Source organism: Populus alba, chromosome 13 (genome assembly GCF_005239225.2).
Source record: "Populus alba chromosome 13, ASM523922v2, whole genome shotgun sequence".
Taxonomy (NCBI): domain Eukaryota; kingdom Viridiplantae; phylum Streptophyta; class Magnoliopsida; order Malpighiales; family Salicaceae; genus Populus; species Populus alba.
This window is the reverse complement of record NC_133296.1, coordinates 1985519-2002809: the sequence shown is the minus strand read 5'-3', so window position 1 is coordinate 2002809 and position 17291 is coordinate 1985519. Positions and strand designations below refer to the sequence as shown.

Sequence of the window (17291 nt, the reverse complement as noted above, 5' to 3'; positions counted from 1 at the left end):
TGCAAGTTCCCTACCCTCTAAGGAGTCACATTAAACTACTCTCTAAAAGAAAATGAAACTCTGATTCAACTTAATCCTTATGATTTTATTTCGAAAAATTTTCAGAAAAAGAATGGACTAAAATATTAAATTCATATTTTTATATATAAATTTAAAAGTAATAAAATTGAGTTAGCATGATTGATGTGCTAAAAGTAGAGTTTCTAACAACTTAAAAAGCCATATGATTTTTATTTACTGGTCTGTCTTAGACTTGAATAATATAAAAACACAAATCTACAAATGCGTTTTGTATAATTGCATTTAATTACAAAAATGAGGGCGTCAATATTTGAGTTCTTAATTACTTAATAAAAAAAAAGACAAGCTGTTAAATAAAATTATAATCTTCATCTCATCATAATTTTCTTGCAAATTACAATAAACATCTTATAATTTAGGTTCCATGATTGGATCTGCCTTCAATAATCATATTTTGAGTTTGCTTGTTTTTACATTTTTTTTTTTAAATTAATTTTTTTATAATTTTAAATTATTTTAATGTGCTGATGATAAAAAAAAATTAAAAAAACACTATTTTGTGGTCGGTCTATTTAAAAACACTATTTTAAATTATCTTAAACACTATTTTTATCTGATAATCTGATAACTTCTTAGTTGATAGGTTTATTTAGGAAGTGTGGTTGGGTTACTTTTTAAAATACTTTTTATATCAAAATGTATTAAAATGATATTTTTTTATTTTTAAAAAATTATTTTTAAATTAGAGTATCAAAATAATCCAAAATATAAAAAAATAATTTATTTTTAGTAAAAAAAATTAACCTTTTTTTTTTAAAAATACGGTACAACAAGTAAGAAGATACAAAATCACCTGTTCATTGTCAAGCCAAACCTTCCAACCTATAATAATTGTTCTTGAATAAAAACGAATTCAATTTAATTCATTGCCAAATGTGAAATTCACAACAAATTGTAAAATCACGCTTCAGCATGAGATAAAACAAATATCACCAACAAGAATAAAGTCAATTTCAACTAATATTAAATAAAAAAGAAGAAGAAGAACTGAAGAAGAATTGACGTGTTCTCAAAGAAAAGAAAAAACTTCCTCATCAAGTTATTCATGAAAAAGAACAAATAGTACTTCCTATAATTTAAAAAACAAAAATAAAAACTATAAATAAATAAGATAACCACAAGAAGACATATTAGAGCCATTAAAATCTTGAAATATTCGCTAAGATAGCAAATTACATTGATTCTGGAAAATAATTAAAATATCATCTTAAGTTAATTTCTTAAGAAAATTATAAGAAAAAAGAAAAAAAAATTTTGGAAGTGTGATTGTAATTATTTTTAAAAGTATTTTTTATTTAAAAATATATTAAAATAATATTTTTTATTTTTTTAAAATTTATTTTAATAGATAAAAGGTAAATTGAGAATAAAAATATATATATATATATATATATTTTTTTGGATAAAAACAACTTAACCTTAGAAGAGGGTTATAAACCTCAAAGAACAGGAGGACTTCAATAAACCCCCTACACAAGTTCTCCACTTAAAAACAAAAAAAAAAAAAAACACCCCCCACTTTTCTCTCTCTCTCTGATACAGACAAGAGTCATCGAACACCTTGTGCTCTTAGCAGCAAGCAAACCCTTTGAATCTTCTTTTGTACTCCTCTCTCTAGGATTCAACAAAACTTGATAAAAAGAGAAGACCCTTTCGAACTCTGTTGTGAATTATTCAATGGAAGAGAGTAATAGCAATAACCACATAGCAAACAATGTGGCTCGAGCAATTGTTGCTGCTCTTGACTGGAACTCTACTCCTAATGCTCGCAAAGCTGCTGTGTCTTTCCTTGAATCCGTACACACACATACACCCCTCTCTTTCTTATTATTTTCAATAAAAATCCAAACTTTTGAATTTTTGTAGGGATTTTCAGTGGTTAAAAGTGGTAAAGTTTCCAGTTTTTTTGGTAATTGTTAGCATATTTGGTTGAGTTTCAGGTTTTTTATTTAAGGGTTAGTTAGTTGATGATGGGTTATTAGAGTTTTTTTTTTTTTTTTTTTTTTGTAGCTTCTGTGTTATTGAAATTAGTGGGAATTAAATAAATGGTGCTAAAATTCTTGTTGGTTGGGTTGGATGGGGTGGTTGGTTTTGAATTTCTCATGAGAGTTTTTAGTATTTTGATCGAGTCTCGAGTATTCTGCTGAAGGGTATCACTGATTGGCCTATGAGTATGTAATGTTTTGGGATTTAACCTCGGAATATCTTAAAAGGAGATAAAATCTTGAAAGTTTTAATCAAAATTGTTCAGGAACCTGCTTTTACTACTATTAGCAGGGGATAGATTGCATCTCCTCGTATATAGTGCCATGCCTCCGTGAGGTCATTTATGTGCTCCTTGATATCTGCAGATCAAAGCAGGAGATGTACGAATTTTGGCCAGCTCATCATTCGTTCTTGTCAAAAAGGACTGGTCTTCTGAAATTCGGTTGCATGCTTTCAAAATGCTGCAGGTTTGAAATCATAAACCATTGCTCTTTCCTTTATGGCAGAGATGTTTAAATCCTATTTGTTGATGTGGTCCTTTGATCAGGGACAGATTTTATGTTTTAAATGGGGGGGATTCGAATGCTCCCTTTGCTTGATCTTGAAAAGAATCTTTAGTGAGAACCATCTCCATGTCATGAAAGGACAGTCTTAGTTCCCTCAAATGCACAAAAACAAGCCCGTCCAGCTTTTCAATGAGTCAGATTTTTAGGGAACTGACACTTTTGTCTTTACATAAACAATGTTCATGTGGTGTAAGTGGATTGATTCTGTTTACTGCTTTAAGGCAACGTTCTTTTAGGCAATAAAAAATTTCGTGAAGTGATTGAGTTGGCCACCAGAATACTTTTAGTGAATTTCACAATGATGTGGATATCTTGAGCTTATGATATTTTTCTTATTTTGTTTGTGGAAGCAACTAATATAGCAATTGCTTAATAAGTTATTAGTATGTTAGCCTCAGGCTTGGGATGCTTACGGGGAAAGACAATGAAGCACTAATAAATTCATGGCTCACTTTGTATAGGTTGGCACAATGCAGGGTTTACATTTCATTCGTATTTCCTTGTCAATAATTTTTTTTTCAAGTAAATGCACATCAGGTCCACACAGAGCTGCAAAAGTTTTACATCTTTCTGAACCACATAAGATAAAAAATTCTCATGGGCATTCTGATTACCAGTAGACTGCATGAATTGAATTTTTTTATGTAGCTCAACTGTGCCTCAAGGGGTCTTCAAGCTCTACTTTATTGATTCATCTGCTGCTAGTGTTTAGTTTGATGATAATCAAATGGTTTATGGATTTTACAGCATTTGGTACGGTTGCGATGGGAGGAATTGAGCCCAACAGAACGCAGGAACTTTGCAAATGCTGCTGTTGAGTTGATGGCTGAAATTGCAAATTCCTGTGAAGAATGGGTGCTGAAAAGTCAGACAGCTGCCCTAGTTGCTGAGGTCGTTAATGACATTGCTCCTGGATTTTGAGCTCTTTTGGTTTTTGTTACTTATTATTTTTCTCTTCTACAGATTGTCAGAAGAGAAGGCTTAGAACTGTGGAAAGAACTGCTTCCATCTCTGGTTTCCCTATCTAGTCAGGGCCCCATACAAGTACATTTTATTTTTTATGTGCTTGCAGCATTTGTTTTTCCTTTTATATTCCATATTGAAGTGTGCATTGTGTGGTTCTCTTACTTTCTTGTTCCTACTAGGCTGAGTTGGTTTCGATGACACTGAGGTGGCTTCCTGAAGATATTACAGTTCACAATGAAGATTTAGAAGGTTTGTTCTGAACTTCCCTTGCATGCAATCTCTGCATTCTTTAGAGCCTCAAAGGATCTTTATTGTGTTTATTAACATTTATAACCTATAAACTATGATTTCTTATGGGTCGTTCCCTAGGTTGATGGATTTTCTTCCATGCTACACATTTAAATTTTGTTCTGGCCTTTGAATATGTTACACCTCAAGGTCAAACTTTCTGGTATTCTCTTGCTGCTGCTTAACTCTCTTTTCTTGGTTCTGTATGTATTTTCAGGTGATCGGCGTAGGTTATTGTTGCGAGGGCTTACTCAGTCATTGCCTGAAATGCTGCCACTACTATACACGGTATGCCTCAGACCTTAAATACACATATTTTACCCTTTTTTACTTTCTGAGTGATTTATGTGCCTTTAATTTTTGACGTAGTTACTTGAAAGACATTTTGGAGCTGCATTGAGTGAAGTAGGTAGGCAGCAATTGGACATCGCAAAACAGCATGCAGCAACAGTAACAGCGACTTTGAATGCTGTCAACGCTTATGCTGAGTGGGCGCCTTTGCAGGATCTAGCCAAATATGGCATAATTTATGGGTATGTCTACTTGGAGGTTGCATTGAAATCATTTGCAGGATTCATTTCTCACTTCCTGATCCCCTTTCTTTCTGCCCAGCTGTGGTGTCATGCTGTCTTCTCCTGACTTTCGTCTTCATGCCTGTGAATTTTTCAAACTCGTCTCACAAAGGTATCCCGTATGGTTTGCTTAATGTCTTCTATGGTTTCTTTCTGTTTCTACCTCATGAAGAACATTCTCAAGATTTGTGAACTATGAATTGAGATTTGCAGGAAGAGACCTGCCGATGCCTCTGCTTCTGAATTTGATTCTGCAATGCGTAATATCTTTCAGCTCATGATGAATGTCTCAAGAGATATTTTGTACAAAACTGGCTCAAGTGCTGGAGTTATGGACGAGAGTGAATTTGAGTTTGCAGAATATATATGAGAGAGTATGGTGTCTTTGGGTTCTTTTAACTTTCAATGCATTTCTGGTGACAACACTATACTCTCTCTTTATTTACAGCAGGTAATAGCACTTGCATCTTAGCATGAGAAAAATTATTTCCATCTATGAAATAAATTTGTTTATTAGAATCATTTTGCAATCTATTTCTTTGATATTGTTTCAGATGCTGGGCTTTTTTCAACATTTTAAGCTAGCTCTTCATTATCAATCCCTGCTATTTTGGCTGGTAGGTTGAAGCAGTTTGCAAGTTATATGTTTCCAAAGCCTACTTAGCACATAGGTACTATTAAATCTCCTTACTGTTTATTTGTGTTTATAGGTGCTAATGAGAGATTTAATGTCAAAGCCGAAAGTTACTGCATTTTCAGCAGATGGGTCTGCTTTTAACAGTGCAGGCTCTAGTTCTGGACAGGTTGATGATGAAAAAAGGAGGACTTTAAGCCTTGTGGATGATGATATTTGTGTTGTAATTCTGGATATCTCTTTCCAGCGCTTGCTTAAGAAAGAAAAGGTTTTCTCTGGGAATTCCCTTTCTCCTGGAACATTGGAGTTGTGGAGTGATGATTTTGAAGGCAAGGGTGACTTCGGCCAGTATCGTTCGAAGCTGGTAAAACTTACAGAGATATGAACTCTAGTGAAAACCATTCTTACATTTAGCTTCTCTTTGGGGTTTTTAAATTTTACCTTTCATATTTTCTTGCAGTAAATAAATTGTTGAACCCCCCATCCTCCTCTCCTATGTATAATGATATGTTCTCCTGTTATTGCTTTTACATTTTCCTATTCTCCTTCATTTTATTTATCTCTCTCTGTTTTTTTTTACTGATGCGTGAACTCTTAATGCAGACCGAGCTGATGAGAGTTGTTGCTTCTTTTAAGCCCCTAATAGCTGGTGCTAAAATCTCTGAAAGAATTCTTTCAATCATTAAGAGCATTCCGAATTCTCAAATACCTGTTCAGGTGTGAGACGTTTTTTTTTTTTCGGATTATCATTCATGCTTAATAGCTGGTACTAAAATCTCTAAAGTGATGTTTCTCTTGATACACATTCATCTTTTTGAAATATCAGGACTTGGCTGTGATGGAAAGCATGCAAGTGGCTTTAGAAAATGTTGTCAATGCAGTTTTTGATGGATCAAATGGCTATGCGGAGGTCAGTTCGGAAGTTCACCTCGCGCTGTGTAGAGTTTTTGAAGATTTACTTCAGCAACTCCTTTCTTTGAAATGGACAGAGCCAACTCTTGTGGAAATCCTAGGGCACTATTTAGACGCGCTGGGTCCATTTTTGAAGTATTTCCCAGATGCGGTTGGTGGTGTCATTAATAAATTATTCGAGCTTCTAATGTCAATCCCATTTGTTGTTAAGGTTATCTTGTAACACTAATCTTGATTTTTAAATGTCATTACTTTTTAAGGGAGCCAATTTGAGCTTCTAATGTCAATTCCATTAGTTGTTAAGGTTGTCTTGTAACACTAATCTTGATTCTTAAATGTCATTATTTTTTAAGGTAGCCAAATTGACCTGCTGCTTTTATTCACTTGGCAGGATCCTTCAGTAAGCAGTGCACGCCATGCAAGGTTACAGATTTGTACTTCATTTATTCGAATAGCCAAGTCTGCTGACAAAAGTGTTCTCCCTCATATGAAAGTAACTATTTTTGTTCTTTTTCTTGTTGATATATCTCTTCTACCTGTTTGAAAAATTACAGCATCCACTACTACTGGTTATCTTCTAACTCAGATATCATCAATAGAAAGATCAAATGTCCTTTAGCTTCTTCAATTTTAATGCACGTACAAGTGTAGTTGTGGACTCAATCCAGATAGATTAAAGAGTATAGAACTTCATCCGTGCATTTCTGACCAAAACTGTAGCTTATGTGGAGGCCCTTGTTTTGCAATTTGAATGATAGTTTGTAAGGGATTGATTTTCTTCTTCTCTATGATAAATTTTCATATAAGACTCATCAATGTGCCAGAGAACACTAGTACAACCAAATTTTGGAGGCCAAATGCATACCTAGATTGAAGGAGCCTGAGAATTCCAGGAAGTTCTTCTATTTATTTTATCATACTGTTTTTATTGTAGGGAATAGCTGATACCATGGCATATATGCAAAGAGAGGGCTCTCTGCTTCGTGGTGAACATAATCTTCTAGGTGAAGCATTTCTTGTTATGGCTTCAGCTGCCGGGTAATTCCTTGCTTACAATGGTCTGACCCCTTTGTTTTTTAACTACTTGAAGTAAGATGTTTTGCTTATTGTTAAAAAAATCTTAAATGGATGCAGGACTCAACAACAGCAAGAAGTTTTGGCCTGGTTGCTTGAACCTTTGAGCCAACAGTGGACACAGCTAGAGTGGCAAAATAATTATTTGTCTGAGCCACTAGGGCTGATCCGTTTGTGCTCTGAGACAGCATTCATGTGGTCAATTTTCCACACTGTGACATTCTTTGAGAAGGCACTTAAGAGGAGTGGAATCAGAAAAGGCAGTCTGAATTTGCAAAGCATCTCAACAGCAAGTACTATACATCCAATGGCTTCTCATCTGTCCTGGATGCTGCCACCCCTCTTGAAAGTATGCTGTTGCTATTAAAAACCAACATTGTTATTTTTTCTTTCTTTATCCAAGAATAGTTTTTGAAGGGAAATTGGTATTGAAAATATGTTCTTGCTGTCTTGCAGCTTCTACGTGCTGTGCACTCACTTTGGTCTCCATCCATATCTCAAATGTTACCTGGAGATATCAAAGCTGCCATGACTATGGGCAATGCTGAACGATATAGTCTCCTTGGGGAAGGAAACCCCAAATTGTCCAAAGGTTCCTTAACCTTCATAGATGGATCTCATATTGATACAAGTAGGGAAGGACACACTGAAACAAATGAAGCTGATATACGGAATTGGTTGAAAGGTATCAGAGATAGTGGGTAAGTACAAGGGCTTTGGAGGCTGTTTCTGACTTTGCAACCAAATTTTATGGTGAATATATATCAGTTATTTTCTGCATTACTTTTTCCTTGGGGCTCATATGGTTAGTAAAGTCAAGGTACTCAAGTTCAGCCTTCAATTATTCCGTTATCAGTGTTATTTGTACTTTTCATGATGAATGACATCTGAATATCCTTTGTGCATGTCAGGGAGGATGAATTAGATGAAATTTCTTATTTTTATTTCCTATCAATTCATTGCAGAAGAGATGTGCTATTTATTTAGTTTCTATCTCTAAACATATGTAATTGCCAAGTCAGAAGCTCTTAATGTGTGGAAACCTCCGAAGGTAGAATGCCTAATGTAGAATTAATAATCTGTTAATATTTAATGACTTGTTATGTTTGGTTATCCTTTTGAAACCTGGATAATGTCTTGCTCCTCTCTGCTTGCATGCACATGATGCACATTAGCCCATGCAACCACTATGATAATGCCAATTATAGACTAAAATGACTAAACATATTTTTAATATGATATGCTAAGTTCACACATTCAGTGAGAAATGACGAGTTATTTTTACACAAGTAAATGGTAGACTACATACTATCTATTTTTCTTGTTCATGTGATTCTTTCCCGACAGGTCTGTTGCTAATACATCTTCCATGTTTCCAGATACAATGTATTGGGCCTATCGATGACCATTGGTGATCCATTTTTCAAATGTTTGGATGTTCATTCTGTTGGTGTGGCACTACTGGAAAACATACAGTCAATGGAGTTCAGACATACAAGGCAGCTTGTCCATTCAGCTTTGATACCTTTGGTTAAACATTGTCCTATGGAAATGTGGGAGGTCTGGCTCGAAAAGCTCTTGCATCCATTATTTATCCATGTACAGCAAGCTCTTACCTTTTCTTGGTCCAGTCTCCTGCATGAGGGTAAAGCAAAGGTCCCAGATGTCCTTGGCATCCTTGCTGAGGCAGACTTGAAAGCAGAAGTAATGGAAGAGAAACTGCTTCGAGACCTAACTCGTGAGATGTGTGTTCTTCTCTCTACAATAGCTTCGCCCGGACTAAATACTGGGCTTCCTACTTTAGAACAATCTGGCCATGCTATCCGTGTGGATGCATCTTCTTTGAAGGAATTGGATGCTTTTGCATCAAACTCTATGGTTGGGTATGTGTGCATAATAATAGCCCTTTTCTGTTGATTTTTTGAAATTCTCTTCATTGTATTTTTATTTTCTTTCCCCAGGCCTTGCTTATACCCGAAAATTTATTTCTTTTACAGTTTTCTTTTGAAGCACAATGGCTTGGCTGTTCCAGCATTACAGATTTGTTTAGAAGCTTTCACGTGGACAGATGGTGAAGCAGTATCAAAAGTTTTGTCCTTTTGTGCTAGTGTGATTCTTCTAGGAATCTCAGCTAAGAATGTTCAACTCCGAGAGTTTGTTTCTAAAGATCTGTTCTCTGCAATTATCAAAGGCTTGGCGCTCGAGTCAAATGCAGTTATCAGTGCTGATCTAGTTGGTTTCTGTCGAGAAATATTCATGCATCTCTGTGATAGAGATCCAGCTCCAAGGCAGGCAAGTTTTCATGCCCCATGTTATTTAGGGTTAAAATACTCACTAGTTTTATCCTACTATCTGCTGAACATTTTTAACTGAACGATGCATTTCCTTGTTTCCTCAGGTTCTGCTTTCTCTCCCTTGTATTAAACCCCAGGATTTGGTTGCCTTTGAAGAAGCTTTGACCAAGACAGCTAGCCCTAAGGAACAAAAGCAACATATGAAGAGCTTGCTTTTATTAGCTACTGGAAACATGCTAAAAGCGATAGCTGCTCAGAAGAGTGTAAACATTATCACAAATGTTACAAGTGAGCTCTGACAATTTTTGGATTCTAAATTCTTCTTTCACTCCTGGCATGAGATCATTGCCTCCCATGTTAATCTGTTGTGTTTATGTTAATTTGCTTTCATGGAAACTATTTCTCATCTCCAGCTCGAGCTTTGAGCAACAATTATAATTTGCATTCTTGGTGCATTTTGTTGTCACTGTAGATTCAGCTATTGATGCACATGGTCAAAATATATTTGCTTACTGGTCTATTTTCTCCATATTTTCAGTGAGGCCTCGCAGCTCGGTAAATGCTCCAGAAACCAGAATTGATGAGGGGGATACTATAGGATTGGCAGCCATTTTGTGAGGATTCTAATGTTTGTTGCATAGTTGATGTACAGTCTACAGTCAGAAGTTTGACAGGAACAAAGAAGTGAGATCTCTTTAACATATACTAGGGTAGAAGACTGGAAGGCAGCTTTTATTTTGGCCTTTTCCATGAATATCGGGGCACCTCCGGAAGCTGAATAGAAATTTGAAGAGTTTGACATTCCATGGCATGTCTCCACGAGCTGATGGAGGTGCCCTCAAATCATATGGAGGGACGAGGTTTCTTCTGTGTTTTTCTTGCTATGGAAAATTGTCTCATGGAGAAAACTAATAGATATATTCCGATGAAAAAACGAAAAAAACCACACTTCGCTCACTTGTATTTTTGCTTTCTTGAGCAAAACAATGGTCTTTAAATTCAGTTGCCGTTCACAATCTCTTTTTTTCTCTCTTCATTTTAAAAAAATTGCCAGGCATGGAGCTATTTGGTGCTTTTATATTTATGGCCACTTGAGGTTGTGGGATCAACGGAAAGTTCTAGCAGGCAGCCCATGCAAGTAGATTTACATCTACCAAGCTGAACTTGATCATGATATGGTTGATGGTGCTTGCTGCCACTGCCATTGCACTAATGAAATGAATTGGTCTTGACATGGTTTCAGAGGATTTTTTGGGGGGGTTTCGGCTTGGCCTTGTAGAAACATATTAGGATATAAGACATTACTGTGCCACGTCGCATGTTTCTAGCTCGAACTCAGGATTGATGCTAGGGGCATTCGGGAACCGACATGAAGCAACCAAAGACTGCCGCCTCTCTCTTATGTGCATGCATGATCAAACAGATTGGACTCTTTGACTGAAGGTATTAATTAGCCTTGAATGGTAGCTTTGAATGTTAGGTCAACCGTGAAAAATGTTTGATTCAAATATCAGGTTGAAGGGTAGCATTGGTGAAAAGAGTGAAATGGTAGGCCAGATGCTTCCAGCCTAAGCAAAGTATCCCCATTCCTTGAGTATAAAATCTAATCGTCTTTAAGAGCTCTACCAATGTCTGTGTAGTTAGCCAAGAAGCAGGGCATTCGAGTTTCTTGCAAACCTTGTCTAGTATAATCCTCAGCGGTGGTGGTAGGATCATCGTGGTGTTAGCAGCTAGATTTTGTTAGAGAGCTAGGAGGAAGCAATGGGACCAGGAGGACCAGGAGGACCCGGAGGAGGACCAGGAGGACCCGGAGGTGGACCAGGATGGGGTCCGGGACCAGGAGGACCTGGTTTTTTCGGTGGCTTTTGTGACATTATAGGTTCTTGGTATGCTATAAAACTTTGTTTCTGTCATAATTAACTTCGAGACTGAAATTGCAAAATTTACAAGCTGTTAAGCTGATTTTTTTTGTTGCTTTTCACCATTTTTTCCTTAAACCTCTCCAGAATTTAGCAGTTAATCGTTCTCCTTTTGTTTAAAAAACCCTGCCAAAAATATCCCATTTCTAGCACTCGTATTTCTTTTCTTCTTTTTCTCCAAGAAACTCTAGACTGTTTTAAGCCCTAAACGGCTGGTTTTAAATTCTTCTTTCCCCCCTCCCTGTAGCATCATGTTAAAACAGTATTGTAGTTTCCTCATAGTTTTATGCAGAAAACTTATTTAGCATTATCTTGAGAATTAAACCTTGTTTTGCTGTTCTCTAATGTTTGATTTCTGTGTGCTTGGCAGCTTGAGCTGCCTGTGCTGTTGCTGGCTAATACGAGACTGCTTTGGGGGTCCAGGTGGTCCAGGTGGACCACCTGGACGATGATTAGCTGCAACAAATGTTTCCATCTTATGTTTCACGTTCTTCTATTAGGGTTTCCTATCCCATGCTCGAATCCTGTAATATAGGGATCTACCCTCTGTTATGGGGTTTCTATCCTATTCTCCAGCCCTTTTCTACAGGAAATTCTTCTATTTTTATCTTTGTTCGCATGTATTTCATCCATGTCTTGTACTACAGACGTGCAATGTTATCTATTTCTTCATAATCTTTCTTTTTTTAGTAATCAAGAATTGCATTAAAAAATAGCTATTTAGGTAATGGCAAAGAAACTGGAATTTAATACAAAAAGGATGAACCAAGGAAAAAAAACAAGTAAAAAAATAATGAAATTGACTTCTAGCATAGTTCAGCCAGCCTAAACAACCCAACAATAAAAGTCATTATCCAAAAGCCGAAGAAAAGATCCAGCTGGAGAAAACATCCAAAAATAAAAGTCATTCATCCAAAAGCCAAAACCCACAAGAAATGATCGCCTAAATTACACAATTGTTAACATGCTGCTGTTAGATCAAAAGCGAATACCATTGCGATTCTAGCTAGATATCTGTATATTGTTGAAAGTTGTGTTGTTAGAGCACATCTGTAGCAATTGAGCTGGCATGAAACACTGGCAACGTTTCTATGTTTCATCCTTCATATCAAAAGACGACTAAAAAAGAAAAACGAAAAAATCTTTATGATTTCATCGATCTATCAACAACACGGGTGTTTCTCTATGATATTGATGAGAAGAGAAATGAGAGGGGGGAAAAATGTTAGTAAGGGACTTGAATTTTTATGTTAATAAGTTGGAAAATGTATTCTTATCAGTCCCCTGGATGTATTTTCGTCTTCCTCGGAAGATGAACAAACAAAAGAAACCACAGTCTGCTCACCTGTATTTAATTTTGCGTTCTTGAACAAATCTATGATCTTTAAATTCAGTTGCCGTTCACAATCTCCTTCAAAAAAAAAATAAAATTGCCAGGCGTATAGCTATTTGGTGCTTTTATATTTATGGCCACAGCTTGATGTTGTGGGATCAACGGATAAATTCTTGTCGGCAGCCCATGCAAGTAGATCTACATCCACCAAGCTGAACCTTTTGTTTTTTAGTTACCAAGCTGAACTTGATCCTGGTACAGGTAGCGGTGCATGCTTGCCGCCACTGCCACTGCCATTGGTACAGATGGCGGTGCATGCTTGCCGCCACTGCCATTGCACTAATGCAATGAATTGGTTTTGACATGGTTTCAGAGGATTTTTTGGGGATTTGGCTTGGCCTTGTAGTGACATGGAGCAACCAAAGACTGCCACCTCTCTCTTATGATCAAATGAAATTGGACTTTTTGACTGAAGATATTAGTTAGCCTTGAATGGTAGGTTAGAATGTCAGGTCAACCGTGAAAATTTGATCCAAATATCAGGTTGAAGGGTAGCATTTGTGAAAATAGTGAAATGGTAGACAGATGCTTCCACCCTAAGCAAAGTATACATATTCCTATAAGTACAAAATCTAATCCTCTTTAAGAGCTTTACCAATGTATTTGTAGTTAGCCAAGTAGCAGGGCATTCGAGTTTCTTGCAAACCTTGTCTAGTATAATCTTCAGCGGTGGTGATAGGGTCGTCGTGGTGTTAGCAGCTAGATTTTGTTAGAGAGCTAGGAGGAAGCAATGGGACCAGGAGGACCAGGAGGAGGAGGAGGAGGAGGACCCGGAGGAGGAGGAGGAGGACCCGGAGGAGGAGGGGGATGGGGTCCGGGAGGAGGAGGAGGAGGACCCGGAGGAGGAGGGGGATGGGGTCCGGGAGGAGGAGGAGGAGGACCCGGAGGAGGGGGGGATGGGGTCCGGGAGGAGGAGGAGGTGGAGGAGGAGGAGGTGGAGGATGGGTCCGGGGAGGAGGAGGAGGAGGATGGGGTCCGGGAGGAGGAGGAGGAGGATGGGGTCCGGGACTAGGAGGACCTGGTTTTTTCGGTGGCTTCTGTGACATGATAGGTTCTTGGTATGCTATAAATTAAACTTTGTTTCTGTCATAATTAACTTCGAAACTGAAATTGCAAGATTTACAAGCTGTTAAGCTGATTGTTTTTTTTGCTTTTCACCATTTTTTCCTTAAACTTCTCCAGAATTTAGCAGTTAATCGTTCTCCTTGTGTTAAAAAAAACCTGCAAAAAATATCCCATTTCTGGCACTCATATTTCTTTTTTTCCAAGAAATTGTAGACTGTTTTAAGCCCTAAACGGCTGGTTTTAAATTCTTCTTCCCCCCCTCCCTGTAGCATCATGTTAAAACGGTATTGTAGTATCCTCGTATAGTTTTATGCAGAAAACTTATTTAGCATTTTCTTGAGAATTAAACCTTGTTTTGCTCTTCTCTAATATTTGATTGCTGTGTGCTTGGCAGCTTGAGCTGCCTGTGCTGTTGCTGGCTAATACGAGACTGCTTTGGGGGTCCAGGTGGTCCAGGTGGACCACCTGGACGATGATCATTAGCTGCAACAAATGTTTCCATCTTATGTTTCACGTTCTTATATTAGGGTTTCCTATCCTATTCTCGAATCCTTTAATATAGGGATCTACCCTCTGTTATGGGGTTTCTATCCTCTTCTCCAGCCCTTTTTCTGCAGGAGATTCTTCTATATTTATCTTTGTTTTCATGCATTTCATCCATGTCTTGTACTACAGACGCGCGCAGTGATATCTATTTCTTCATAAAATTGTGAGCTTTCTATATATTGTTGAAAGTGGTGTTGTTAGAGCACATCTGTGGCAATTGAGTTTGCATGAAACACTTCCAATGTTTCTACGTTTCATCCTTCTGATCATAAGACTGAAAGAAAAAACACAAATCTTCATGTTTTCATCGATCTGTATATCAACCACACGGTGTTTCTCTATGCTATTGACGAGAAGAGAATTGAGGATAAAAAATGATAATATGGGACCTGAATTTTTATGTTAAAAAGTTGGAAAATGTGTTCTTATTAGTCTCCTGACTCGAGAAAAACTAGGTACTTCGATGAAACTCTTCTTTTTCTAACATGAACGAGGAAGAAAACATAATTAAGAAGAGTAATGTAATAACTTGATTAAGAAGTTAAAGAGTGATGTAATAACTTGATTTTTTGATTATTTTTATTTATATTAAAAAAATAGAAAATAAAATAAAATAAGTGATGATAAAAAAATGAAAAATTAATGAAATAAAAAAAAATAAAGAAAAAGAAAAAACGAATGAAATCAAATGAATGAAGAATAAATTGAAATTTGGGTCAAGACAATATAAATAAGAAGTTTGGGGACTCAATTAAACTTTGGAGTAGTTTATTAATCAAATCAGGAGCTTAATTCAAGCATTGATAAGTATGACGACTTAATTGAACTTGGAATTAGTTAAATTATTGAAATCAAGGGCTTAATTGAAGAAATATAAAAGTTTAGGGCTGATTCGGGTTAACATTGCAAGACATTAAAATCTGAGACCCATTTTGTGAATGACGCTGAAATGAAGGGGTCCAATTACAGTTTATCCAGGTGCTTGATTACAAACGTTCAAAACGTTAATGACCAAATCGAAAATGGCCATTCCCATCCCAGGAACGGCGCCGTTTCCAAAAGATACTGTCCGTCTTCTTCACCTCGCCAAACCAGGGGAAGAAACGCCGCGCCACGGCTAAACATCCACGAAGAGTCGCCGACCGTTACTCCTGCATTAAAGTCCATGCAAGTTCGCCTCATTATCTGGGGGCGACCGCATGGCATTCTCTGGCTATAAAAGCCAGAGAAAGGCCATGGCAGAAAAGGAAAGAAAGGACGGGAAAAAAAACAGAGAACACAGACCAGGGAACCAGGGGATAACGAGAAGAAGGACGAAAGAACACAGAGGAACAAAACAGAAGGAGAGAGGAGGAAGAAAAAAAACAGAGAGGAAGACCGGGAAAAAAATCAGTAGAGAGAGAATTGAAAACAAACAGAAACAGGGACAGAAACGAAGAGGTAGATGGACCAGAGAATACGAACAGAGAAAACAGGCCGAAGAAAAGAACAACCAGAGGGAAAACAAACGAAAAGAGGAACAGAGAGGGCATCGTCCAATACACCATCATCTTCGGCTTCGTTCCCAGCTACACAGGAAAGCTTTCGTTTTCATCCCTTTAGAAATATAATTACCCTGTCACTGTGCAAAGCATATGCATGCAGAGACCAGCCGGGTCACTGGTTTGGAAAAGTGTCAAGGCTGCTTGGCTGGGTCCAGCCCATCCTGTACAAGCTGGATCAGACCCACCCAAAAAAAAAAAAAAACAGAGAATAGGCTGGTCTTAGGCCATTCTGGCTCAATCCATTTTGGACCAAGGATATATTTGGTAAAACACATCCTTATGTCCATTCCTTTTATTTTATTAATTTTTGTTTTGATATTTGGTCAAAATATCCCTTTTTGAAATCAAAAATTCCAAAAAATTTGCGGATCTTTTTTAATTTATTTGTAGACCCTTTGTTATTTTTATAGATATTTCAATATATAATTAACTTTGAAAATGCAAATTTGGTATGCAATACATACTTATTTTTTTTATATAAAAAAATTAACAAAAAAATATGTATGATTTGCTTTCAATTCAGAATTTACTGAAATATTTACTAATGCTAGAGTTGAAAGTATTCGTAATTGAATATTCATTGACATCAAAGTCAAGAATATTATAAGCAAACCATCAGCAACATAGTACAACAATCCCTTAGTAATTTAAGATAAAATCAATAATGCAGTCTACCTTGGATAGGACGTTTAAGTGGTGATAATATCTTATCTTTTATGTAGCCAGAACTTGTACCATAAAATCTCTGCTGACCAGTTAGGATTCTGATGAACTATAATATTAGGTGACGACTCCTTAAATAAAATATTTTCTCCTAAAAAACAAGATACTTGAAATCAGTTCTTTCCACATAATTTTTAAAGGTTGCCAGAACATCTAGTGCGATAAGTATAATCTAGACATTAATGGTGATTAAGCAAACCATGTTGACAAATTAATCTCCTCTCCCTTGCTTCTTATAATGGGTGGGTGGAGGTTGAACCATGATGATGACAATAAAATATTAGAAAATAATATAAATTATATTTTAGAATTTTATCTAACAATTTAAATTTTTGGGTGAATTGGTTTTTTGACTTGGTTATGAGTTCAAATCTTACCATCTATATTTATTTAATAAAAATTAAGCATAAATAGTATGAGCATGTGCAAGTTTCAAGTCCAAAAAACTTTCACTTAAAAGGGATGTATTAGAGAATAATATAAATTATATCTTGAAATTTCTCTAATAATTTAAAATTTAAAATTAAATTAGTTTTTTTAGCATAAAAAATATGAAAAAAATCATTATAACATGCTGAGAAACTAGAAGTATGTCGACCATTAAAAATCACCATAAAAAATGGCATTGTTTTAGGTGACTTGAAACGAAGTTGTTAATTTCCCAAAAAAATAAAGTGATTTTTTCAAAATTTCATATATATATATTGTTTTCACTTTGATACTTGAAG

General features: G+C 36.4%; 1 protein-coding gene across 1 annotated transcript; it reads left to right on the top strand.

Moving 5' to 3' along the window:
* Positions 1-1548: 1548 nt before the first annotated feature.
* LOC118053281 (protein HASTY 1) lies at positions 1549-14473 on the top strand. The gene is given in 24 exon segments (XM_035064504.2): positions 1549-1878; positions 2433-2534; positions 3381-3524; positions 3597-3677; positions 3779-3848; positions 4105-4175; positions 4257-4420; positions 4500-4571; positions 4673-4910; positions 5014-5076; positions 5170-5457; positions 5697-5810; positions 5920-6216; positions 6397-6498; positions 6940-7043; positions 7140-7428; positions 7536-7780; positions 8459-8962; positions 9077-9371; positions 9478-9661; positions 9912-11259; positions 11663-13604; positions 13647-13743; positions 14145-14473. Coding segments are annotated over 21 exon segments (3627 nt in total). The 5' UTR covers positions 1549-1758; the 3' UTR covers positions 9992-11259; positions 11663-13604; positions 13647-13743; positions 14145-14473.
* Positions 14474-17291: the final 2818 nt, after the last annotated feature.